Below are 25,783 nucleotides of genomic sequence, written 5' to 3'. Positions count from 1 at the left end.
ACATACGCACACATTCACATGTATTCACACATTCACATACAAACAGCCCTGTACGTTCTCAAGGAGAAATGATGAAAGGGAACAGTAAACCACACAGAAAGCTAAAGACTCTTTGAAACAGTGTGTTATTCAGTTTCACTTACAGTTGGACTGTAGCAGTTAGTGAACCCTCCAGGCTTTGCCCAGCTAATATGGTTGTCCTTATTTATGACCAGAGTCCCTCACAGGGGCCAGTTGTGCAGGTGAAACTGTCTATTTGTCTACATTCACTTGTCAGTCACACACAGTTACTTTGTACAGAAATGCCATAGGCCATAATCAGCTACAGCTAGCATCATTTAGATGCTGTAATAATATGTCAGTCCATATCATTAACACCCACTGAGCCTGGGGATATGGGAGGGCAGATTGAATGACTTATTCTTCAGGCTGCTCGCAATCTCTGTATGTGTGTGTGTGAGTGAGTGAGTGTGAGTGCGTGCATGCACATGACTAACCCCTGTGTGCACATGTGCTGTGGTTGTGTAGGTGTGAAAGTTCTCATATATGCACATGTAATGCTTTCTCTTCCATATGCAGATCCTTTAAATAGGTTTCCTTTGCAGAACATGTGCTTATTTTGCACTTAGTGGTTGTTCCACCAGCATGACAGGCAATGATGTGTTTGTTTTCTATACGATTTTACAACTCTTCTTGCTTTCATCCATCGAGACAGCTCTTTCAGCAGCTTTGCTGTCAACATTTGAAGGGTAAAACTACTGTAGAAGGGAAACTTGAACAACACCAGAAGGCTGACTTCCTGCACTCTTGAGGGCTCAGGTGTTAGCAGTCAGTATGCACTACACAAATGCACCACATCCTGATGTTTCTGTATGCCAACAGGCTGCTAAATAATATACACAGTCTACAACTTATCTTATAATTAGTCTTCCTCACTTCATCTCATTTCTCACCTTACACCTTTCCTCACCTCTCTGTGGCTCTCTGCTTGGAAAATCCCTGGTGGCTTCTTCTCTTCAAATAGATGTAATCAACACTGATACTCTCCAAGACCCTTCTCCAAAGCATTAATCAGATTGGATTGTGTTGCAATGCCACAGGGGGCTGTTATAACTGATATTCTTTTGACAAGGACAGAGAACAAAGAGATTCTTTGATTGAGAGTGATTGGCCTGTAATGGTTAATTGAAGCAATTCTTCATCATGTCCCTTTGTCTCATCACCACCTCTCTCCTCTTTCCCACCTCTTTTGGCTCTGTCTGTCGTTTTCTCTTTGGCTGCGTTTTCTCCCTAAATCTGAGCTGAATGTGAATACCATCACTGTATCATCCTCTCCTTCACTTCACTCCACTCCCTCTGTTTTTCCCAAGGTCAATGGAACTCAGTCTAATTCACTTTTCTTTGATGATAAAATCCAGTCCCAACTTCAGCCAAATGTCCATCTCCCTCTGGAGTTAAGATTTATCTCAATTATTTCTCCACCGGTGTGTCTGCCAGCTTCTAAACATCAGAGTATCAGAGTGCCAGGTCCATCTAGGGAGAAATGGTGAATCTTTTGATGTCTTGCGAGTATCCATCGGCTATATGGAGGGGCTGTAGCATGCTACTATTAAGGCAGCGCACAGCAGGAAATCTAGCCCGTGACAAGGAGAATGTGGACTAATCTGCCGCCTTTTCAATAAACATGGCAAAATACTCTTAAACAACACACAAACTGGTGTAAATCCTTTTGCCAATACCAAGCAATAATAGCAGTCGTTCCTCATTGTTGTGCCTGTATGAGGATGAAGTCAGTCGAGTCCTGTATTTATTGTTGATGATAGATTGGCAGCTATTTAGGAGCTGCTTGTGTGAACATGAGACATGCAAATCCTGTGCGTGCATACTGAAGGTGTCGGAAAACCCACAAACAAAGGCAAGAAAGAAAGAATAGAGGGATTTTAGGATGGACATCAATGGAAGTGAAGCAGAAAAGAAAGACGAATATCCAGGGACAGTGAGGAAGAGAACAGAAATCAGTATTGAGAGAGAGTCCTGGCTGCCTCGTTATGTCCTTGTGCAGGATTTATGAGCTCTAAGATCAGGGACAGGTTTAGGGTACTAGGAGGAGGAATGGATGGGAAAGTGAAAGGAAAGTAGGAAGGATCCGAGGATGGCGTTGCAAGGGAGACTGTGCTGAATTTCAGACCTAAGTAGGCTCAGACTGCGCTGTGGGTTGAGAAGTCCCTCCTGCATAATGCCAGGTGACAGGAGGAGAAATGGCAAGGCCAAGAGGAACACAAGAAGGAATAAAAAATGGGCTGAACAGAGGGAGACAGAGCCCAGACATTACTGAAGGGTCAAAGGCCACTGATTTGATTAGCACTTGCAAGACGGAGGGAGTACAGCAACAGAGAAAGAAAGCAAAGGACAAGAAGAAAAAAACAAGGAGGGGAAGAGGGAGCAAAAAGAGAACAGAAGAAGATCAAGTTAGGGAGGATGGAGAGCAAGGAGAAGTTGGAAGAGGAGAGGAACAGTGTTGGTGTGTGTGTTGGGAGGTGAGGCTGTGTGGGTGGTGTAATCTGTCTGTGTCAGAGGGATGATGAAGGGGCCAGGAGGGAGAGCTCTGCAGTTCACCTTCTGGCCTCTGGAGGAAACACACTGACCCTGGCCCTCCCCCTGCCCACCTCCACTCCACCTGCACGATTTATGACTCTCAGGGTCGGTCCAGGGTTGCTCAGTTTGAGGACATTGGTGAATCTAGTTGTGGTGTGCGTGGCAGTGCGTCCATGTTTGCATGTTTGATTGTTTGTGTGTGTGCGTGCGTGTGCAAGTTGAATGAAATCACCTATAAAGAAAGCTATTGTATGTCAAGGAGGATGAGACCTTAGTGCTGCCTGGGGAAAAGAGCAGTGGTGATTTCTATCCTGGGCTCAGAGTGTGAGCACAGACACATCCCCACATAATCCACTATGACAGAGTTTGAAAGAAGGTAGACTGACAGGATGAGAAGAAAATCAAGGCAAATGGGACAAGATGACTGAATGAGGGAGGAGTAGTTGGAGTTGTGTCTTGTCCGTTTTCATTATGGTGTGCTGGCACCTCTTCACGGTCAGATCACTCTTTGAATCTTTTTCAGAAGTTTCCTTCTTTCTCTAATGTAGGTAGTGTTGGGAAGCAGCCAGACTTGCTATATCTAGAATTAAAATTCAGTCAATTGACAGAACTTTAACAAGCAACAATACTGATAGTCAATGTGATTCATTTGGTATGGAAAAAAATCAAATATTCACTGGTTCCAGATTCTCCTCTGCTTTCCTCCATTTCATAAAATGAATTACTTTTTTTTTTATGGACTGTTGGTTGAAGAAAACAAAAAATTTGATGTTAACCTCATGCCCTGGGATATTGCGATCAGCATTTTATGCCTTTTTTCTGTCATTTTAAATATTTTTTGCTTTCATTCATCTTATTTTGGATTTATGACCCACAGCTTCTTGCAGCTCAAATCAATTTTCCGCAATCAGTTTTCAGCACAAAAGCTCTAATAAACCAACTGCACACTACCTTCTGAGAACCAAATGGCAGCCAAAAAAAGTTAGCAACTAGTCAGCGAAGCATTTAACAGCTAAACATCCAGATATTTCCCTCAGGAGTTGGTGGAGAGCAAAACGGATTGGGCTTATCTTTCCACCATGTTGATATATGCCATGTCATTTTTTATAGTTTCATTTGTTGGAGACAGTATTGTGTTGCACCATTTAGTTGTGTGACTGACTGTTGCTTGTTTAGATATAAGTAGGCTTTGTCTCCATTAAGTCCTTTGAAGCATGCTTCTGATAAAGGGATATGTACATAAACTTGCCATGACTTAATGATAAACCATAAACAAAATGCATTTTAAATGGCACAGTCGTGAGCCACATGCATTGGAGATGGCAGGTAGGAATACTGAAATATGGCTTATTGTTGCAGATGCTAAGTGAAAGCAATCAAGGAGAATTGGCGGCATGCGGTAAGAGAGGTGAGGGTTGAGTCGTGGAATATTATTGCTGAGGAGTTGAGTCAAAGGGCTATTCTCTGTATGGAGATGAGACGGGGATGAAGGTCGCTCCTCATCTATAACAGATGATTCATAGTCTGCCCTGACCTTTAATACCTGGACTTACCTCTCTCCCTGTCTCTCCACTCGCCGTCTACAGCACAGCTCCACTGCAAGGAGAGTTCAAGTGCATGCTCTTCATAGCAAAACCCACTTGCTAAGCATGTGTTCACATGCGCTGTGCAAATACAGGCAAGCATATGTACACATGCACATTCGTGGAAGCACATTTATAATGCACATTTACACAAGCGTCAAATGTCAAAAGTTCACTGCGGCACCCTGCTCACATCTAATGTGACAAATAACTTCTTCCTCCAGTTGCATTGTTCTAATCCCTTTAGTGGGCTCTGGAATGGAAATATAATTACATTTCTGTGGTGCAGTGCCTTTGATAAGACAGCCGCTTGCTGAGCTGAATGTCTAACTGAGTTGGGTGCCTCTCCGAAGCCCTCTCCTCTCTCCACTTTACTTCTCTCCCTTACTCACTCCTCTCCACCTCTTTTCCTCTCATCTCTCTCTCATACTCTCTTTCACATTTTTTTTCCTTTTTCCTTTTTGTTCTCTCACCCCCACTCACGATCTCTGTCATCTCCAAAAGCTCACTCTGCCTCTCTCTCACCCGCCCAGGTATTGCAGTGGATAAAAGAGGTGTTGTCTACTTCGTTGATGGCACCACCATTCAGAAGATTAATGAGAGGGGTTTGCTCTCCACTGTGATTGGCTCAAACGGACTGATGTCGACGCAGCCGCTAAGCTGTGATGCACGCATGGACATCAGCCAGGTAAGCTAATAGAGCAGTTGACTATAAATGACTGTTAGAAAGCTAGAGCCACATGTTTTGCTTTGAAATAAGCTCAGTGTTGTTTATGATTTCTCCTGTATGTGTTTTGTGTCAACTAATTAGAGCAATTAAATGAAAAAGGAGACTGAGTATTTATTTGTTGTTATAGCAAGTGATTGTTATGTCAGTCTAAACTGCCTGGCCTTTTCAATAGAAAGTCTGTGTGACTGCTCAAAGATATATGTGTGTGTGAGCGTGCGGTAAGACCAAAGACAGCTACTGCACAGATTTGATCAGCCAGCCTTCAGATCACACTGCTGACTTATATCAGGCCTATTAGAGCAGGGGATGAATTATAGATGAACTGCTGGCTCTATAGAGGGATCTCTGCCCACACATAGGGATGCAAGTGCCTGTATGTGTATGTGAATATGCGTGTTCAGCCCAGGTGAATTCCCAGCGGTGTTCTTATATGTCTTTAAAGGGGCCTATGTTACCTTGCAGTCCTCTTTTTTTATTAGTCATTGGCCTCTGCAGCATGTGTCCAGTCGCATTCATCCTCTATCTGTGTTTGTTCTTTTATAAACTGCTTTGACCTCAATGTGGAGTCAGTATTGATGGAAAGTACTGTAGCTGGGGTTAGACAAAAATCACTGCAGGTATTTATGCTTAATTACTGGCTGAGAGTTTGAGTTGATCTGAATTCTTCTCACATTTTGTGACATAAAACTTTTTTTTTAATGACATATTTGTGGAAACAGCATCTAAACCTCTGTGATACGCTACTGACTGTAGCATGTGCTGTATATCTTACAAATGATGATTCAAGACATTTTCTTTAATTTTTTTTTCTTTTCTTTTTTTTAAGAAGCCAACAACTTTAGTCCTCTATCCCTTTACTACATTTGGAAGGACACAATGTCCTGTTAAATTTGTAATCCATTCAAAGGGTGGCAGTTAGACATTGACATTCTGAACCCTTTTTATTGCCCACCAGTGGTGGCACTAAGTATATTTACACAAGTAGTGTACTTTAATTTCAGGTGCTTGTATTTGTCCTAATGTCCAATTTGTCCTACATTTCAGAGGAAAACATATACACATACTGCACCAATCAAATTACTAGTATCAAAATGTCAGTCAAAGCCCATATTAGTGCCCTATAGCAATATAGAGTGGGGCATTATAAATGCATAACAATAAAGGAAATCAATTTTATCTTTTTGGTAGTTACAAGTTTGAACAAGCAAGTACCAAATCAAAAGCAACGACTACAATATATATACTTTTCTTAGCAAAAATGATTTTTTATTTCACTTTGCCTTTAATTGAGCAGGCCCAGCTCTGTGTGCAGCTCAGCTCAACTTGTAAAAGTGATCACCAGGCATCACTGCAAGTTCAATATCATGAGCAGGAGAGATTTGATGCGTGTCCTCTTAGGCTGAGGACAGGGTGAGTCCTGCTTGATGAATCTCTCTACCTCTTAAAAATGGGATTTCAGAGTGAACCCTCTTCTCTCTCATTTGACAGAGCCTATAATTGGACATGTCAGTGGCAATTTAACATGATCCATTTATTTACCAATCCATCCTCAGAGTCATCAATCACCTCACTGATCCCTCAGACGCACCGCCTCGTCTCCATAGCAGACGCAGCTCACAGTTGGAGTGTTTGTGTGTGGGAGATAGACAGTGATGTGGGCGACTGTATGCTAGTGTAGGTTTGTCTGTCTTTGACCCCCACGGTGTTAGCGGGCAGGGTGTGCTATTTGAGCAGGCAGTGATCATGGTTATTGGCTGACATTTGGAACAGTGCCGAGGCGAGCCAGTGTGAGTCTTGAATAAACACGGGGAAGGCTCCCTGCCTGCTGCTGACCTTTGCATGAGCAGGGAGGGTCAGGAGACCTAATGCTATGTTATTAAGGAGATATTATTTGTATCACCTGTAACACACTCCTGTGGGCGATAGCCACCAAGGCTTTCTTGTTCTTTTGATCTCATTACAGTTACAGTATATATGGTGTGGGTGTGTGTCTGTGTGTGTCTTTCCACAGGTGCGTCTAGAGTGGCCAACAGACCTGGCCATCAACCCTCTTGACAACTCCCTCTACATCCTGGACAACAACATTGTCCTACAGGTATAGAAACAGTTGTAAACACTCACATGTAAAAACACATGTTTCCCAGTGAATTAATTCTAAACCTGTTTCCTATTCAAGATTATGCATCTTGGAGAGACACTGGCATTGTACGTAACAGAGGAAGGAAGAGTAATGAAATATTTCTTGCAAATTGCAGTGCTGTCACTTCAGGTACATTCAGAGCAAGTGTGGCTGTTAACATAAAAGAGAGGAAAAGAGCAGCTTGTTAAAAAAATAACATGCCATGTCACTCAGGTTTTGCTTATAACCCCAAAATGTTTTCTCCAAAATTAATGAATTACCTGTTTGAATGTGTATCTTGAGAGAATTAATGAGTCATTAGATGAGGCAGGCTTAGGTCTTTTGAAGTCTGATACACTGAATCAACAAAGGTTTGTTGTCAGCAGCTGATTCTTCTGACCAAGAATAATTACTGCAGCTGCAGCTGCAGCTGTTGTAACTGTTTACATTCTGCGTCTCTTTTACGTAGCTAATGCATGATAGTGTATTTCCTCAGGTGTCAGAAAGTCTTCAGGTGCGTATTGTGGCGGGACGTCCCATCCACTGCCAGGTTCCAGGTATTGACCACCATCTGGTGAGCCGGGCAGCAGTGCGCGCCACCCTGGAGGCTGCCAAGGCCATCGCCCTGTCCCACCTGGGCACACTGTTCATCGCAGAGACCGATGAGCGGCGCATCAACCGCATCCAGCAGGTCGCTCAGTCACTAAAAATATGACACACACACACTCTGTAGTTACTGTCAGCTTATTTTTAGCTAGAGATTTGGCTTTGTAGGGCAGTTGCTGGTGATGGATTTAATGTTATTTAAATCATCTGATCTGATACCAGTCATGAGGTTCCTGTGTTTACACATCACTGCTTTCTTCATGGTGAAGTGGTACCCATGTCATTTTGATTTACAGAAGTTCACATTACAGAAGATTACTAGACTACTAGTTACTAATATCAAGTGTAACTGGCCACTAACGCACTACACCCTATTATATTCCACTACACCCTCCAAAATCTGCAGCTGTGTCCCCCTTTCTAAATTCAGGACAGATGTCCAAATCCCTGCATGCGGCTGTGAAGGATCACAGAGCAATGGCTCCTCTGAGAATGTCTTTTACATCTCTAGCAAAAACTGAAAAACAGGAAAAAATACCTCAATTGCAAATGACACCAGCAGTCCATCTGGCCTTATGACATAAATTTACCCTCCCACTTGTCACATCATGTGTCCCACTGCGATTATGTTGTTAGCTGTGGTCACAGATGTTGTCACTTTGTCATTATGGGTTATTGAGTGTAGGTTTATGGGTGGAAATGGCAGTTTTATCCATTTAAAATTAAATCTGCAACACAATAAAGTGTGCAGAAAGAGAAGTGGCCTAAATACTTTTTGAAGTCACGATACAAAACTCTGATACATCCAAAAAAAAAATCAAAAATCCAATCCAATCCAAAAAACCAAAAGCCTGTTTTCATTTTTTGGGGAAAAAAAACTTTTTTGTCCATCAGTTCCATTAAATAGCAGCATGCTATCACAGGCCCACGGCATTTTGGGCACCAGCACCACAAAGACACTGCCTGCTGGATTCAATCAATAGTCCCTTTGTGGTCAACAGTATCATGCTGAGTCCATGTGGCAGCAGACAGGAACATAAAATGCCTCGGATGCCTTTTTGATGGAGACTGGGCAGCCATGTTGGATAAGACAATGAAACACTATTTGTCACACCTATTTTATGTTTGATATTTCTGGGGCCGTATTTGTCCAGCACCTCAGAATCACTAACACGAACATTTAGACTAGAAGTGAAAGTTCCTCCTGCTTCAGAGTAGGACTCAAGCTATTTATTAAAGTTCCTACACATACACTCTGAGCAACAAGTTCTTCTGAGTTTGAATGAAACCGTTTGGTGACGTTGAACAGTAAAATAGAATTAATGATGATGTATTGCAGCAGTTTCTGATGTGTGATCAGGACAAAAACCTGACAGGTTGATGCAGATACAATGTGATTTAGGAAAAACTAAATTAAACACAGAACATTGTGTCACTTGTAAGACAAACTAGCTGCACACAGGTACAGACTGACAGTATATTTTAAACTGATAAAGAATTACATGCAAATTAACTGCTACATTTCATCTTAAATGGTTGACACCAGCTGCATCTTGTAGTGTTAGCCAACAAGTCCCTTTATTTCAGTATTATAAGCCCTATTAAATGTGAACGTGCCTTGGCTGCAATAAGTATACAGGCAATGCTTTGGCACTGCTGTTGGTCTATTCTCGTGGTCCAGGCACGTCTGTCTGCCACACGAACCTAGAACATTTGGCCATAACATCAAGGACCACACATGCATAACCAATATGTGTTGAATTTTATTTGTATAGAGGCAGGGAAGTTATTGAATATGCATGGTACTGGAGCTTTGAGGTGCATTAAAATCACAATCATTCCAAATTAGCTCTGTTGAGGCTGTGTTTGTTTGTTTTCAGCTAAGGGCAAACTGCAAGAATTTGTTTTCTATGGAGTTTTCAACTTTTAATCCATTTGATATCTTAGCTTGACATTATTTTAAATCAAAGATTCTTTACTCTGTTTTTCCTCTCTCCTTGAATGTGTGGACACGTTTTACTATCACTGTCCTTGTGTTGAAACTCAAAACTGTAAGGACAGCTCTGCAGCTCTCCTAAGTCTTGGATGATGTACAATATGAGTAACTTCCTAGGTCAAGAAACACTTTCATTCCCAGGCCCTAAAACAACAGGAACAAATGTGCATCTTGTGAGAATTTTTGGCCCGTTAAGACTGATCTCCTACTTTGACATAGTGAAATAAATACAGACTGAGTTTATCAAATTTTAGAGGAATAGGTTATTATTTTGGCAAATATGCATGTTCATTTCCTTGCCAAGACTCCGGTGAAACGTTGATACCACTCTCATGTTTGTATGTTGAATAGGACGCCAACTGGTTAGCTTAGCATAATACAAAGTCTGGAAACATGGAAACAGCTAGCCTTGCTGTGTCCAAAAGTAACAAATCCACCTACCAGCACCTCTAAAGCTCCATAATAAATTTGTATTTGTTATAATAATGTTTTTACACCATGGGTTTTGTACAGATTAAATAAACATAATATAATGAAAAATATTATAAATAATTGAGCTTTAAAGGCACCATACAGACATGAGGGTGGTAACAATCTCCTCATCTAATAAGCATATTGCTCCAAAATCCAAACTATTCCTTAAGACCAAAAAAGCCAGTCCAAGTATCAGCCTATTAAGTATGCTGCATATCAACTTTCCCTGATAAAGGGATAATAAAGTTGATAAAATCAAACATATCATCATCAACTGTCTTTCAACAATGCATGCAACTTTTGGGCCTGTTAAGAGGCATCATTCTTCCAAGATTAATGAAAATCCAATTATTGGTGCAGCAGTTATTACCTTCATTTACAGCACTCCCCATCAGGACAGCTTAATTTGTTTGGAGAGTTCAGGATCAGTTAACAAATCCCCATTTAGGCCAAAGAGGGAATGCTCTCACACACTGAAGTCACATGCTCCTTTTGTCTTTTCTAAAAGTAAAAAAAACAAAAAGGCAGCTAAGATGTCATCTGAGATTTTTGTGGTTGAAAGACTGGCAGATAAACAGCCAAACACACTGTTGTCATTTTCCTCTTATTTCATTTTAATATCATTTTCAGCTCAGGTTTTTATGAAAAGCCATCATTATCTTTTTTGCTGAGGAGATTAGACGTAACAAAAGATGCTGTTGAACATTATCTCCTCTCCAACAATGATCTCCTACAGCATTTTGTAGCTGCATGTGACGTGTTGTGTTTTTTATGAACACTCTGCAGGTGTCGACCAACGGAGAGATATCCATTATCTCTGGAGCCCCCACGGACTGTGACTGTAAGATAGACCCCAACTGTGACTGCTTCTCTGGTGGGTCATCAGGCAGGACACACACACACACACATAAACACACACACTTGTTCTGTGAGTGCAGGATTTAGTAATGTGAGAGTATTAGATTATGTCTAATGAGATTATGATCCTAAAAACAACATGTAACTCCACTTTAAAAATCCTCTCAGATCATATCACACTAGGCCTGGATCAGACGTATATTTGAAGGAAACAAAAACAGGAACACTTTAAAAGCTTTGTCATAACTTACATGAATTGAAATAGTCAGTGTTTTTTATATTGAGTGATTAAATCTTGCTGGCTGTGTGTCCCTGCTGGCCAATGATTTTATTAGCGGGGTTTGAGAAGAAGTTTCTCTCTCTTGTCTGTCTCCGGCACTGTTTCCTTCTCCTTTCAATCTGTCTGAATGATTTAAGTCACATGGAGTTTTAATATCTAAGCAAGGCTGTTTTGACTGTCCTTGAAAAATAATAAATGAAGAAATGACGACCATCTCTAATGTCACAACGGGGAAGTAAGTGCTTATGTATGTGTGTGGTTGGATTGTATTTCTATTTGTATTCATAGGGAGGCTCCTTCTTTGCAAAAAACCTCCAGCTAAATTTCAGTAGGAACCAGCTCGAGAGAAAGCTTTCAAATCCATTCAAATTACAGCTGGTGAAAGAAAAAGCTCTCGTCTAGCCGCTGAAGGTTTTAACTGGTTGGTGTATCATGGAGGGGCACCTGAAATGTAATAAAGGGAAGAGGGAAAGGACCAAACAAATAAGCAGATGTTCTTTTGACAGTTAGGCCATGCTTTCATTGTAAGTGTCAGAGGAGGTGATTTTATCATTTAATTCTGCTCATAAAAATCAGTCTCTTTTCTATTCAAAATGGAGGGAAGTGTCTCTCCCATGCCACAACCCAATGGGCTGTAACCGTCCCTATTTCTTGGGTTGTACTTTGCATATTTTCAATCATGTCTTGCTGTTAACAGATGATTACTCTCTTCAGAGGCTTTCCGTTTCCATCCCTTCACCATAAACACTCACACAGTGTCTTTGAACATGCACACATATGTGAGCACACACCCGACAAATACAAACAGACAAGAGCGTACACATGTGCACAAAACATACACACACATAATGTGCATGCTGTCAAGAGATAAACTGCCACCCTGCTGTCTGCAGAGACCCATCAGAGGCCCCGGGCCCACTGCTGACAGCATCTAAAGGGCTTCACCCGGCTATTATCCCGCTGTGCTACCAAAGACATCTGAATGCATTCAGTCACCCACTACCACCGTCTGATAAGGCTGAGGTCACTATCAAGGTGGTCATATCCACTCCATTGGGAAGCTACAGTATCCCAACAAGTCCAAGTCCTGAGCTAAACAGATAAATGCTTAAGCGACACCATAGGATGTTCATATTTTGCAAAGCTTGTGTGTATCAGTTGAGGCTTCTCTCTGACTTTAAAGAATGATTTGTATTTCTCAGTGTGTTTATAACTCAGGGTGTCTTCACTTATTCTATTTTGCTGATAAAGGGTTTGTCCTCATTGAAATAATGTCTTCTTATCTGTTATCAGGAGATGGAGGTTACGCCCGTGACGCTCGTCTCAAAGCCCCCTCCTCTCTAGCAGTGGCCCCCAATGGAACCCTATATATTGCTGATCTGGGCAACATCCGGATCAGAGCTGTAAGCCCCAACCAGCCTCAGCCCAGCCCAGCCGGTCTGGTGGAGATCAGCTCCCCACTAGACCAGGAGCTCTATCTCTTCAGCCAGGTACATCATGCCTTAGCTCTGTCTATTCAATCTATATTTGCATGCCAGATATAAAGTAGTGTGCCATACCTCATTTAAGGTCAGAATGAGGGCTAGACCTATGTAAGAACATAATTACTGTCACTGTACACATTCATTTACATTAATTAGGTGTAATTTTGTGTGGTTCATAGGTTCAGACTAAGCCTTCTTATAACTGTGATTACTAATATTTACACTTAACTAGATGTAAACAATTTGAGCCAGAGACACTAGTTCTGGTGAGTTACTAAATATTTACCTCCAGTAACTGCCTGGTTTAACGCCAACTGAAACAGCTGACAAAGCTAATGTGAGCTTGTTAATGTAAACCGTTTAGAGGGAAGAATATCTGACCTGACACTTGAATAATCATGTAACCTGAGATAATTCTGAATTACATTTCTCAAAAAAATAACACAGCATGCCTCAAATTACAAAACCCTATAGTATGGTTAGACTAAATGTCATAATATCAGCTATGTTACGTTAGCATTATCAAATATTTCCCACACGTTCTAAACTAATATAATAATAATACTAAGTCTGAAGCACTCCAAACTCTCCATATATGCAGACACAAATAAAATAAAATACCTTTATTTACAATGGATTAGCAGTTCATTATAAAATATTATTTGCCCTTCAAAAATGTATTGGAGCATGCTGCTTTTGACGCTACAATGACTTACACATTTAATTCACTTTGATTCGCTAGCAAAGACATTCCTCATCCTGCTAACACACACTTGCATTTTTATGCACAAGCCTGAAAATAATGTTGCCAAAATAAAAATGTAGCTGCTCCTTAGCCTCTTTATTACAGTCATAGCACTGGTCTACCTAAGGAGACCACTCCTAAGGTAACAGTCAGAATGAGTGTAAGAATTATAGAACCTCAAAGAAGCACAAACATGATATAAATGTATTTATTAATTTATATATTTATTCATTTATTTGCCATAAAAATTGGAATACAAGGCAGTAGTAGCACCTTATGTGCGGAAAACACTGTGGAGCCATAGCCACGAGTCTGAACCAATTTTGTGTCAACAGCTGTTGCAGTAATGAGGATCCTGAAATGCTTTGCACAGACAGAATCAGGAGACTTTCAAACAATTTATAATTTGTCAAGGTTGTGCAAAGATTGAGTCTGGCACACAACAAAGCACACCTATTGTAGCGCTATCAAGGCTAAAGCATCCCACATGTGGCATGGTGTATTTTAAAAGGTCAATTTTTAATGGCATGACAAGGTTTAGTAAATAATTAGCTTCAAGCTGTCTGGTGGTTACCAAGAACATACTTTTGAAGGACATTATACACAGACTTAGTCATGGATTTATTGATAGCAGCAACAATGCATTGCTGATTACTTTCTTTTCCTTTCCCTGACAGAATGGTTCCCACATGTTCACCAAACACCTGATCACTGGCCACTACCTATACAACTTCTCTTACGGCACAGACGGTCAGCTGTCTGGACTGACGTGCCGCAATGGCCACGGGCTCCAGGTGAGGAGAGATGCTCACGGAGTGCCTCTCTGGCTGGCGCTACCTGGCGGACAGGTGTACTGGCTGTCTCTTAGCAACAGTGGAACACTGAGGAAGGTGTCAGCCCAAGGCCATGACATCGCCCACATCACTTACCATGGCAACACTGGTCTCCTAGCAACCAAGAGTGATGAGAACAGTTGGACCACAGTTTATGAGTGAGTTTGTAGTTGTTGGTTTTTATTCTCTGCTTAATATGCTCTCATTTTTTTCTTTCTCACACTAACTTTCTTTCCTTCCTTTCATCTTTAACATTTTTAATTTATTCATGCTTTAATGCTTGACTCTGAATGTTTGTATGGACGTGGGGTTTACATGTATGTTAACGTGTATGAATGTGAGATAGAACTAAGCGATGTGACATATGAGTGCCATCTGGTGGTAACAAGAGCACCACCACCGCTGTAGAAAGCTAGTGAGACTTGTTTTCCTATTTAGTTTTTACTGACTGATTAGCTGAAAGATGTTTCTGCAGCACTTTGATCACACACATGTTTATTGTTGCACATATAGTACACACACAAAAACACATCTGTCTGAATTATTCACCACTACCAAAGCAGTCTCTGTGTCAAATTCCACAGCTGTATAATTACACATATAAATCATAGTTGACACTTCCTCTGTGTTGATGCTAGTGTATGAGAGGGGGAAACAGAGCGATAGTGAGCGTGCGTGTGTGTGTGTGTTTGTGTGTATGGCTCTGTTCATTTGGCCAAGAGGGACAGTTATCTGTGTGTGTGTGTGTGTGTGTGTGTGTGTGTGTGTGTGTGTGTGTGTGTGTGTGTGTGTGTTTACATGTTTTCGTGTTCGCGTGCTTGTGCATCATGGTCTTTGTGTTTACTCTCCAAGGTACAACAGCGAGGGCCGTGTGACCAACATAACCCTCCCCACGGGTGAGGTGAGCGGTTTCCACGGCAACCTGGAGCGCTGGTCTCGGGTGGAGGTTGAAGCATCTAACCGCGAGAACTTTATCACCAGTACTAACCTGTCTGCCAGTGACACCATCTACACCTTCAGACAAGGTACAGCATCATGGTGCATTTTTATTTTCTACTGCACACAGGTCAGTAGGAACACATGTGTGAAGTCTCCATGTGTTCACCAGTTGACACAGGAAAGATTGTAGCCTCACCACCATACATCTGTCCTCATCTGCTTTACCACAAACAGGCTGAAAGGCTGCTTATGACTCATCTGGGGGGGGTCTAAACCATAGACAGCACACACAAATGTATAAAGAGGGCAGACTGTAAGGTTATGGTGGTATTTAAACATTTATGACTGACAAACTGCAATAACGTGGCATGATTCTAGTCAGGTCAGATGCTCTGACCTGTGGTTTTCTTATTCTCCGTCTCCATCGGCTGCACTGAATGTATGTGCAGGAGATTCACAGCTCTGAAAATCACTCTCCATAAATAATTCACATATGGATCTGATATGACCTCTTTACGCAACTGGACTAATGGGCAGTAAAATAAAAAAGGGCTATTTATTTACAAAAGAAGAGACAGATCTGACTGACTTGCGAAATGTCTTAACGACCACGGGAAAAAACGCAAAAGAGGGCAGAGATGAGAAGAAGAGAAAATGAGAGTGGAGTGGAGAACCCACTCATGGGAGCAGTTTCTTCTCATGTCATCCCTTTAATTGCTTTCTAGCAGTTGTCACAATGACAGGACTGCAGGGAGAGAAAAGCTGCCCCAACACACATAAATGCACTTGCATACACGCAGGCATGTGCACAGTGCTACAGTGTGACAGAGCTGCCAGGGAAGAGCTGAAATGACCTCCTATTTTAGAGTGCCCCCCCCTTTTCTTCCACCACCCACAAATTCACTGTCTTTTCCTGCCTCTGAGGCAACAATAACCATATGTATAGAAAGAGGTTTTATAGAGGTGGAGGGAATAGAAGTAACTATCCACTTTATTAGCTGTGTTAAGTTTTATGATTAAAATATAGTTTTATGATTATTTTTGCCATTTTTTAAATTAATTGTGTTTTACAAATGGTAAAGGAATGATATAAACTGATATTGGCATGTGTAAATTGAACACTGATATCTTGATCATGAAATGAAAGAGCAGTTTCTCAGAAATCTTTGCAATGTGTGAAAAACTGTCCAAGCACCCTGCCCCTACCCCCACTTCTCTCTTCTCTCTCTCTCTTTCTCTTCCTCCTCTTTTTAAAGCTCTCCCTCTCTCTTTCTGTCTGTCTATCTGCCCCTACCTCTGTTCTTCGCTCCTGCTCTCTTTTTGAATACAGAAAATGTTAAAAGCAACAGAGATTTAAGCAATTAATTCAAACAAAACATGCATACAAAAAACTAGACATGTATTCATTGCATTCACATAGCCTGCTGCAGTATCTCATTGATTTTTCTCAAGGCTGTGTTTTGAGACAGTGACTGATGTTTTTTCACACTTTTTCATCTGTTGCTGCATATTTGCATCCTTCTGTGCGTGTGTGGTTTTGTGTTCCTTTGTGTTTGTGTGAGCATATATCTGTGTATGACCCACCCATGATATTTGATAAACCCCCCACCAGACCACGCTCAGAGTTCATACAGAGTCAGTGCTGATGGGTCGTTCCTCGTGTCACTGGCGAGTGGGATGGAGCTTTCACTCAGCACGGAGCCCCTCCTCCCAGGAGGCGTCGGGGGAGGAGTTAGTCCCACGGCCAGTCGCTGTAACATCAGTCTACCAGGAGACCACGCTCCCAGCCTGATAGAGTGGAGGCAGAGGAAGGAGCAGAGCAAGACTAACTACAGCACTTATGAACGCAGGCTTAGGGTAAAACACTAAAACACAAACATTTTCTTGCTGAATAAATCCAGTCCTCCAAATTGAGTACTACACAAAGACAATATGCATTAGTCAACCTGTAAAAATTCCAACATCAGCCAAATATCATGGAAACTTCTGTGAGTAGGTCAAATTGCATCACTGCAACCACATCTTAGAGTCGTGCTAGGTCAAGGCAAAGTTGTGTAATCTGACTTTTAAACACTATCAAAAGTGACAAAGAAATGTCACTTCTAATTGCAGTGTACACACATCTATTCAGTGGATCTTACGTTTGTTTTGAGACAAACTGCTGAGCAGCTTGAACAGTACTACAGCCTGTTTTTACACAATATGATGCTTTGAGTGATTAATGACGTCACCGTTGGCTGTACTTTCCACATATTGCAACACCATCTCTTTTTTCTCTACATGGAAAGTATACCACACAAACAGAATATTTCATAGGAACAGGACATTTTATCTGATGTCTACTAATTAATTAGCAATCCCCAGGACTCAGTTCTTCACTTGTTCACAAGGTAATTTATTGCTGTTATGCAGGCCCGGCTTTCTCTAAATGTCACAATTAATTTATAAAAACTAATGAAACCTCTGCTTGTCTCAGACATGCCACTTCATTTATATTTGCATGTCTGTGGCCTTATTTAGAATTTATGGTGATTATAAAGCAGTTTTTTGTTTCTTCTCCTCCCACTAGCTGACATTTTTACTGTTCTTCCCTCCAGGCACATAACAGGAACCTGCTGTCCATAGACTTTGATCAGAGCACCAGAGTAGGGAAAATCTATGATGACCACAGGAAGTTCACCCTCCATATCCAGTATGACCCGCTGGGCCGGCCCGTGGTGTGGTCTCCCAGTAGCAAATATACTGAAGTAAATATCAGCTATTCTGGCGGAGGACTGTTGTCCGCCATTCACCGTGGAGAGTGGTCTGAACGGCTGGAGTACGAGAACGACAGGGTGGTGTCCAGAGCCTGGGTCAATGGCAAGATCTGGAGCTACACATATGCAGACAGAGTAAGAGCTGTACTCAAAAACATGCTCAGGTGGGACGTGACAGACAGGTTGTGACTATATCATACAGAAATTTGTTTGATGGCTTCACACACTGTATTTGTCTTTACTGTTAGAAGAAATCTAACACTTCTGCTCTTCCTTTGTTTGCTGCCTTACAGTTTGTTGCAGTGATATGAAACCAAAACTAACGCTAAAAGTACGAGATGTACTGTTGTGGGAAATGACAGTAACAAACTGAAAGCACATTCAAATGCTTTGTAGTGCTATACTACCAACCATAATTTTTATGTTTTCCTTCCCTTTCATTTTACCAAACTATGAAAGTCAGTCTGCAGAGCGAAGTTCAAGTCTGAAGTTTTTTCAAAGTTCACTTACTGTTTAAATTGATCTGCACTTACAGCTGCATGACTACAACATACTAACACAGCTTTGAGAGATGTTCATTCTGAAGCATTGCATAACTTCAAGTTTCGAGTCTCAAGGCTCTGCAATGTGATTTTCAGGGTGGTGGTGAAAAGAAGAGAAACCAGTGGTTTCTTTTCTTTTCACCACTGAAAGTGGCTTTTACAGTAAAACACTATGCTTTTTAAATGTTAGAAATAATGTAGAGTACATGTGATCTCTACTAAATGGGCATATGCAGAGACAAGTATATTCATGTGAATGTGTGACAAAGCTGAAAGCTAGCAGAAGTTATAATTTCCATATTTTAAATTAATAAATTTAATTAAATTTATATATATATATATATATATATATATATAGAATGAAATGATATTCAGCCTGAAATATATTTAGTATCAGGTTTTGGTTCAAGACAGAGTGTAAATTAGCTTATATTATAGAGCCATCCAGAAATGAATTATATCTGCATGTATTTTTAATAAATTAATATTATACCTCACAGTTAAATATAAAAGTATTTTTTCACAACATTATTTTACCTTAGGTCAAACTGTGCCAGGACCTCAACCAAGGTTGTCCCTCCCCACCTATTTTTGTGATTAAAAAAAAAAGTTTTTACCAGATGACACTGAGATACAAAGATACTTCACACAGAGAAAGAAGAAGCTCATCAAACCACAAAGCTACAGTATTCTAAGTCTTCTGTGCATTTGTCTGCCTTCTTTCAGTCCATTATGCTGCTTCTGCATAGCCAGCGGCGCTATGTCTTTGAATACGACCAAACAGACCGTCTGGTTGCCGTGACGATGCCCAGCATGGTGAAACACACCCTGCAGTCACTCCTGTCCGTTGGTTACTACAGGAACATTTACATGCCTCCAGACAGTCAAGCCGCCTTCATGCAGGACTACACTCTCGATGGGCGGCTGATGAGGACTCAGTACTTGGGAACAGGACGTAGTGTCATCTACAGGTATGACACAGATCACAGACGTATTACTGGCTGTCGGCTTTATCAGTTAATTTAGGGAGGCAGTGCAGTGTGGAAGAGGTGACATTGCAGACACCACTGATTTGATTCTAACAAAACTTGGAGGCATTACGCATCTTGGCACGACAGTCAGGCACATAAAAACATAACACTGATTGGCTAGATGAAGGTGCTGTAATTAAAGACTAATCTCAGAAATTTAAAAGCCCTATTAGACCAAGTCTAGCCGACACCAAAACGTGCCACACACACCCAGCTGTCCCTACAAATTACACTGATTGGACTAATGGTGGAGACTGATTAAAGGTCAAATTTTTTATCATCATACTATGTCAGACACCACTGATCTGATTTTGATGAAAGTTGGGGGACTGATTCCGGCAGTGTTCTGGCATTTAACATTTTTAATACTCATTGGCTTGATGGGGACACTATAATAAACGGCCCCATTTTCAAGATTTGAAAGGCCATAACTGCTGCAGCAGCCGGTCTGATTTTGATGAAATGTATCTTTGTATTATTCATGAGGTATAGCATGTTTACTTATACTGAAGTTCAAATGTGTATTTTGCTGTACATTTTACCATTTTATTAGACATTACTGACACAGCTAACTAATTTCTCATCTATTCTATAAGTTGTTTTATTTTACTCTGTTTTTCAAGGTATACACCAGCAGCACGGCTCTCTGAGGTGGTTTATGACTCCACCCTGGTGACCTTCACTTATGATGAGGCCTCTGGCACTGTCAAGACCATTCATCTCACCCATAACGGCTTCATAAGCTCCATACGATACAGACAGACAGGTACATATACACACACATTCACAACATATACACCAAAGGGACCAAGAGCCACAAATTTGAAATATTTACAATGTGCAATGAGTCATAAAATGGATAATTTAGAAGTATCTATCTGAGTGTGAAATCGTCTTATAGGCGCAACTCAAGGCATCTGCACTGTGACAAGACGGCACAATCATACATCTTGAGCTAGATTTCTTGAGTAGTATCAAAATCTGTAATCTTTCTTTGAGTCAGCCTTAGTACCATTTTCATCAGCTGCAGAGACTGACACAGCCACAGTTAGAAGTGTGAATCAGGCTGAGCATGTTCAACTGGAAGAGACTGTGGTCTACCACAGCTGTAAATACAAGACCACCCCCTGGGCTCTGAGCCGCGCTGTCTCTTCCCCACCTCCGCAACCAGGCTGCCTGATCAAAGTATACAAGCGAATGCATGAATATAAGGAATATGTGGTTAGCTAGGTGTGGGTATACTTAATTTGTGTTGCTTGTTTGCATATGAACACTTCTTGAACGTTCATGTTTGTACTCATACATGTCTGTGTGGGACAGGATATCACTTAAAATCCTAATAATGTAACAATTGTTTCACTTCCATTCGTTAGAAGGACATTATAGTTTATAAATTACAGTATTACCTAGTAAGAACCTGGTCATCCATGGGCTCCTTTAGCTGTTATGCTCAGATATGTGTCATTGTCAATACAGTTCACCAATTCCCTTAAGTTACAAAGTCTTTCCAGGGTGGTTGAAGGCGCTCTCATCTCTGCCACTAGTTCACTTCACATGGCTTTGGCTTTGTGATTGGCTCACCATGATCAGGTTTCACTAATCTGTGAGGCACAGGTGTGTGTGTGTGTGTGTGTGTGTGTGTGTGTGTGTGCGTGTGCGCACGCACACGTGTTTATCGCTTTGCCCTCACTGTGAATAGACTTTCACCTTCCTTTAACTGATCTCATTTCAGCAGAACAAACGTAGCCTTGGAGAGAGGAGAGATAGTGGTAATTGTCCCTTGAGAGGAGACAAGGAAAAGTAAGGAACCAAAAAAGGGGGAGACGGGGATATAGAGAAGTAAGCGAGGTAGAAAAGGAACAGAAAAGGAGAGGGAGAGATGACAGCTTGGGGAAGTGACAGCTAGAAAAGCGAGACAAACAAACTGCAAGTTCCCTAGGGCTGTGGGAAAGCCTCCACCTTGCTCTCACTCCTTTTGCCATTTTCCCATTAGCGCAGCTTTAGAATCAACATTCCACAGAAAATAAAAATAGCAGATGTAATGCTGATCCAGCTCTCTGCAGTCTCCAAAGCTAGACACTTAGTCATTTTAACTGCAATCAGAGTCATCTCAAATAGCACCATAATGGTGTTTCATTAGCAGGCCTTTTTTCCAAATGGAGGATGAGCTGTAGTATCTAGCAGCAGAGGTGATGAATGGTGTTGTTAATGTTGATGCTCTGACATTAAGGAGCACATTGGCCCATCATGGCTATTGTCTTTAGATTTCATTATCTCTCCATATTAAAGGTCACCACTGGAAATGCCATAGAGGTGTGGGGATAGTTAAGATTGAATGGATTGCACTGCGTGTGTCTGTCTTAATGATGTTGAATTAGACCTTGATTTGAATTAATTAGGCAGGCTTGTATGGGTAGCGTGATAGCCAACTGTGAGTGCTGCGTGTGCATCATGTGTATAGTCCACACATATGCCAACGTGCATAATGCAAATTTCAATAACATTTAATTTCTCACCCTCTGATTTCTATACATACATAGGTCCCTTGACAAGCCGGCAGATCTTTCGCTTCAGTGAGGAGGGTTTGGTTAACGCCCGGTTTGACTACAGCTACAACAACTTCAGAGTAACAAGCATGCAGGCAGTCATCAATGAGACCCCTCTGCCTATAGACCTGTACCGTTATGTTGACGTATCGGGACGGGTGGAGCAGTTTGGAAAGTTTAGCGTCATTTTCTATGACCTCAACCAGGTAGGCCAAGCACTCACACAATATCGAACTGCAGGAACTGTAATGCCTCTATCTGTCTAGCTTTTAATCTTTGTGGTTTTGTTGTTCTCAACACTCATCAATCTTGTTTCCAGCCACAACAGGCAGTCGGTCTACTGTGATCTGACAAACCCACTGCACACTATTTGTCCAGTACTAAAGTTAGCAACTAGAAGCATATAGTAGCTAAAGAGTCAGATATTTTCCTCAAAAGTTAGTGGAGACCCCAGTGGGGCTGCTTTTGGTGCCAGGCATCTTTTGCTGCTCCCAGGTGTCCAAAAAATATGCAGATATAATGTTGCATGAAGCATTTCAGCCTGATTTTAGGTGTATGTGTATGTTCACGTGCATACACAGCTAACCTGTGCTATCTGTGGTCATCCAGGTGATCACCACCCATCTGATGAAGCACACAAAAGTCTTTAACTCCTACGGCCAGGTGGTAGAGGTCCAGTATGAGATCCTTAAATCTATTGCCTACTGGATGACCATCCAGTATGACTCAGCAGGGCGCACTACCACCTGTGACATCAGGGTGGGTGTGGACAGTAATGTGACCCGCTACACTTATGAGTATGATGCAGATAGCCAGCTGCAGAGTGCCTCAGTCAATGAGCGGCCTCAGTGGCGCTATAGCTACGATCTCAACGGCAACATCAACCTGCTCAGCCATGGGACCAGCGCTAGGTAAGTTAGCACCTAATAGCTTTCTGTTTTACAGCAGGTAATGTGTTGACCAACAGCTCAAGGCTAATGGATTGCCATTAGACTTTGTACAGACATTCATGGTCCTCATCCAAAGAACCCTACTAACTTAAGCGAAATCCTGACTTGACATCTGACACCACCAGCAGGTCAAAAATTTCACAGGGTTGACAGTTGTGGTTTTGAATGAAATGTCTCAACAACTATTGGATAGATATTTGTGTTCCCCTCAAGATGAATTGTAATAGCTTAAGTGATCCTCTAACTTATTTTGGCACCATCACCATGTTAAAGGTCTTAATTTGTTCAGTAGTAAGGTCAAACTAATGACATTCCCATCATCCTCAGTTGTTCCTTGTGCTTAGTGCTAATAGTGCTAAATGTTATCATGTTAACACCCTAAACTAAAATTGTGAATGGATAAATTTTATACGTTAACTGTTAGCATGTTAGCATTATTATTGGTAGCATGTTAGTATCATTGATGTATTAACGTTAGACCTAGGGTCATAAGAGCAGAGCGGTATTACATGCCTGTCTGATGTAATTCTAGGCTGACTCCGCTGCGTTACGACCAGAGAGACCGCATCACACACCTCGGCGAGTTACAGTACAGCATCGATGACGATGGCTTCCTCCGCCAGCGAGCGAACAACCTTTTTGACTACAACTCCAATGGCCTGCTGACCCGCATCTTCAACCGAGTGACTGAGCACACTGTGTGGTACCGCTATGACGGGCTGGGTCGGCGTGTGGCCACCAAGAGCAGCCAGGGCGAGCAGCTGCAGTTTTTTTATGCTGACCTATCGCACCCCACCAGGGTCAGCCACTTGTACAACCACAGCAGCAATCTGATCACGTCGCTGTACTACGACCTCCAGGGCCATCTCATTGCTATGGAGCTGAGCAGCGGAGAGGAGTACTACGTCGCCTGCGACAGTGTGGGGAGCCCAAGGGCGGTTTTCTCAAGCAAGGGGCGACTGGTCAAAGAGATCCTCTACACCCCCTATGGAGAGGTCTATCAGGACACCAACCCTGACTTCCAGCTTGTCATCGGCTTTCACGGAGGCTTGTACGACCCTCTCACCCGACTGGTTCATTTGGGCAGGCGAGATTACGACACACTAGCTGGCCGATGGACTTCACCGAATCATGAACTGTGGGGTGAGCTGAGCAAGGAACCGAAGCCGTTTAACTTGTACGCCTTCAAAAATAACTGCCCGGTCGGGAGAGTGGAAGAGGTGACACAGTTTACTACAGGTGAGCATCACACACACTACTCACATTCACACACACTCATTCACAGCCCAACTCCACACTGAATCGCTGTCTGACACACACAGGCTGCCACGCTACAGCTCTCACACAGATACAGGCAGATATTTCACTCAGCAGCACCTGCTCCCACACAAACACACCTACACGAGAAACATCTGCCATAAAGAGTGAGTGAACGGGGCCCACAGCTAACCACAGGTGAGCTGTGTTGCAGAGAGAAAAGATGTGACAGACAGAAAGAACTGGCAACAGAAAGGACAGCCATGCCTGTGATCATCTTGTTTTTTAACACAGGCTGTTATGTTTTGTTCCCTCTGTCTGTCAAGAACATACTGTTTCCCCGAGAGACAAAATAGAGACTCAAGCAAGGGAAAGAGATGGAATAGCAGAGCAGCAGAATGAATATAGGATGTCGGTGGGGGCGTGTGTCCTTCTGGTTAATGGAACATTCATTTGGCCTGTCACGTTTTCCTGCAGCAGTATTGTTTATTACAGAAGGAATCTGTTTGTGAGGGAAACACCAGCCGACCCATCTCTACCTCGTGTTATACTCAAATATTGTGTGATTTCCTGTACAAGATGTTGTTTCTCTGGCCTTATGACTTTTTGTTTGCTTCACAGTATACACATTATAATCTAACTTTCTCCCTCTGCAATTTTCTCTCTGTCTGTACGTGTGTGTCTGTATGTGTGTGTGTGTATGTATGTATCTAGACATTGGTAGCTGGCTGCAGCTATTTGGTTTCCAGCTTCATAATGTTGTCCCAGGCTTCCCAAAGCCTGAGGTGGGCAGAATGGAACAAACATATGAACTGATGAAGACCCAGACCAAGACCCAGGACTGGGACTCCAGCAAGGTGAGCTTTTCACCACTAAAAACCTCAGTTAGCTGCAGTAACTCTCTTCGAGTTCCTACATTGTGATTATTTATTTGTCCCTCGGCATATGTCACATATGTTAAAAAACATTTTTAGTGCTTTTTCCCCTGTCCTTTCTCTTTTCATTTGAACATTTAAATATTTTCGATGACTCATTTTGAACTTAGGGGTGTATACATACCATAAATGTGTCTAATCAAACTATGAATTCAGGGAAACAAACTAATCCCGCCCTTCACGTACCACACTTGACCGTTGCGCTTACGGGTCGTAGTAACCAGCAACGTAGTATCTAGATGTAGGAGGTGTGTTTTTTGATGTCAGTAGTAGTAATAGTTAGTCACTTTGTAAGATGGTTAAATGTGGTATTAGTAGCTGAGTTTGTTCAAGAGAGGCCGATTGACTGAATGGTGAGCGGTGATGACAGCTATATAACATGCAGCAAATATTTCATAACAATGACTTGAATGTGATGTTTTTTAAATTATTGTTAGTTATTGGTTTGTGGAAATGGCATATATTTTGCACAGTTTATTAATATAATTATTTCTTTCAGTACTTGTGTATTTATTTAATGTTGA

The 25,783-nt window shown here is 41.8% G+C and overlaps 1 protein-coding gene across 1 annotated transcript in view; it reads left to right on the top strand.

Annotated features, from left to right (window-relative positions):
- The window catches only part of tenm1 (teneurin transmembrane protein 1), a 161,143-nt gene that overhangs the window by 132,327 nt on the left and 3,033 nt on the right, over nt 1-25,783 (top strand). Inside the window, 15 exon segments of the mRNA XM_051072179.1 lie at nt 4,712-4,866; nt 6,920-7,003; nt 7,524-7,718; nt 10,890-10,977; nt 12,535-12,731; nt 14,148-14,461; nt 15,156-15,328; nt 16,855-17,099; nt 17,840-18,133; nt 19,267-19,511; nt 20,195-20,337; nt 22,112-22,323; nt 22,727-23,028; nt 23,600-24,306; nt 25,039-25,181. Coding sequence (XP_050928136.1) covers nt 4,712-4,866; nt 6,920-7,003; nt 7,524-7,718; nt 10,890-10,977; nt 12,535-12,731; nt 14,148-14,461; nt 15,156-15,328; nt 16,855-17,099; nt 17,840-18,133; nt 19,267-19,511; nt 20,195-20,337; nt 22,112-22,323; nt 22,727-23,028; nt 23,600-24,306; nt 25,039-25,181 — 3,497 coding nt within the window.

Source organism: Lates calcarifer, linkage group LG8 (assembly GCF_001640805.2).
Source record: "Lates calcarifer isolate ASB-BC8 linkage group LG8, TLL_Latcal_v3, whole genome shotgun sequence".
NCBI classification, from domain to species: domain Eukaryota; kingdom Metazoa; phylum Chordata; class Actinopteri; family Centropomidae; genus Lates; species Lates calcarifer.
This window is presented reverse-complemented; position numbering and strand designations above follow the sequence as displayed.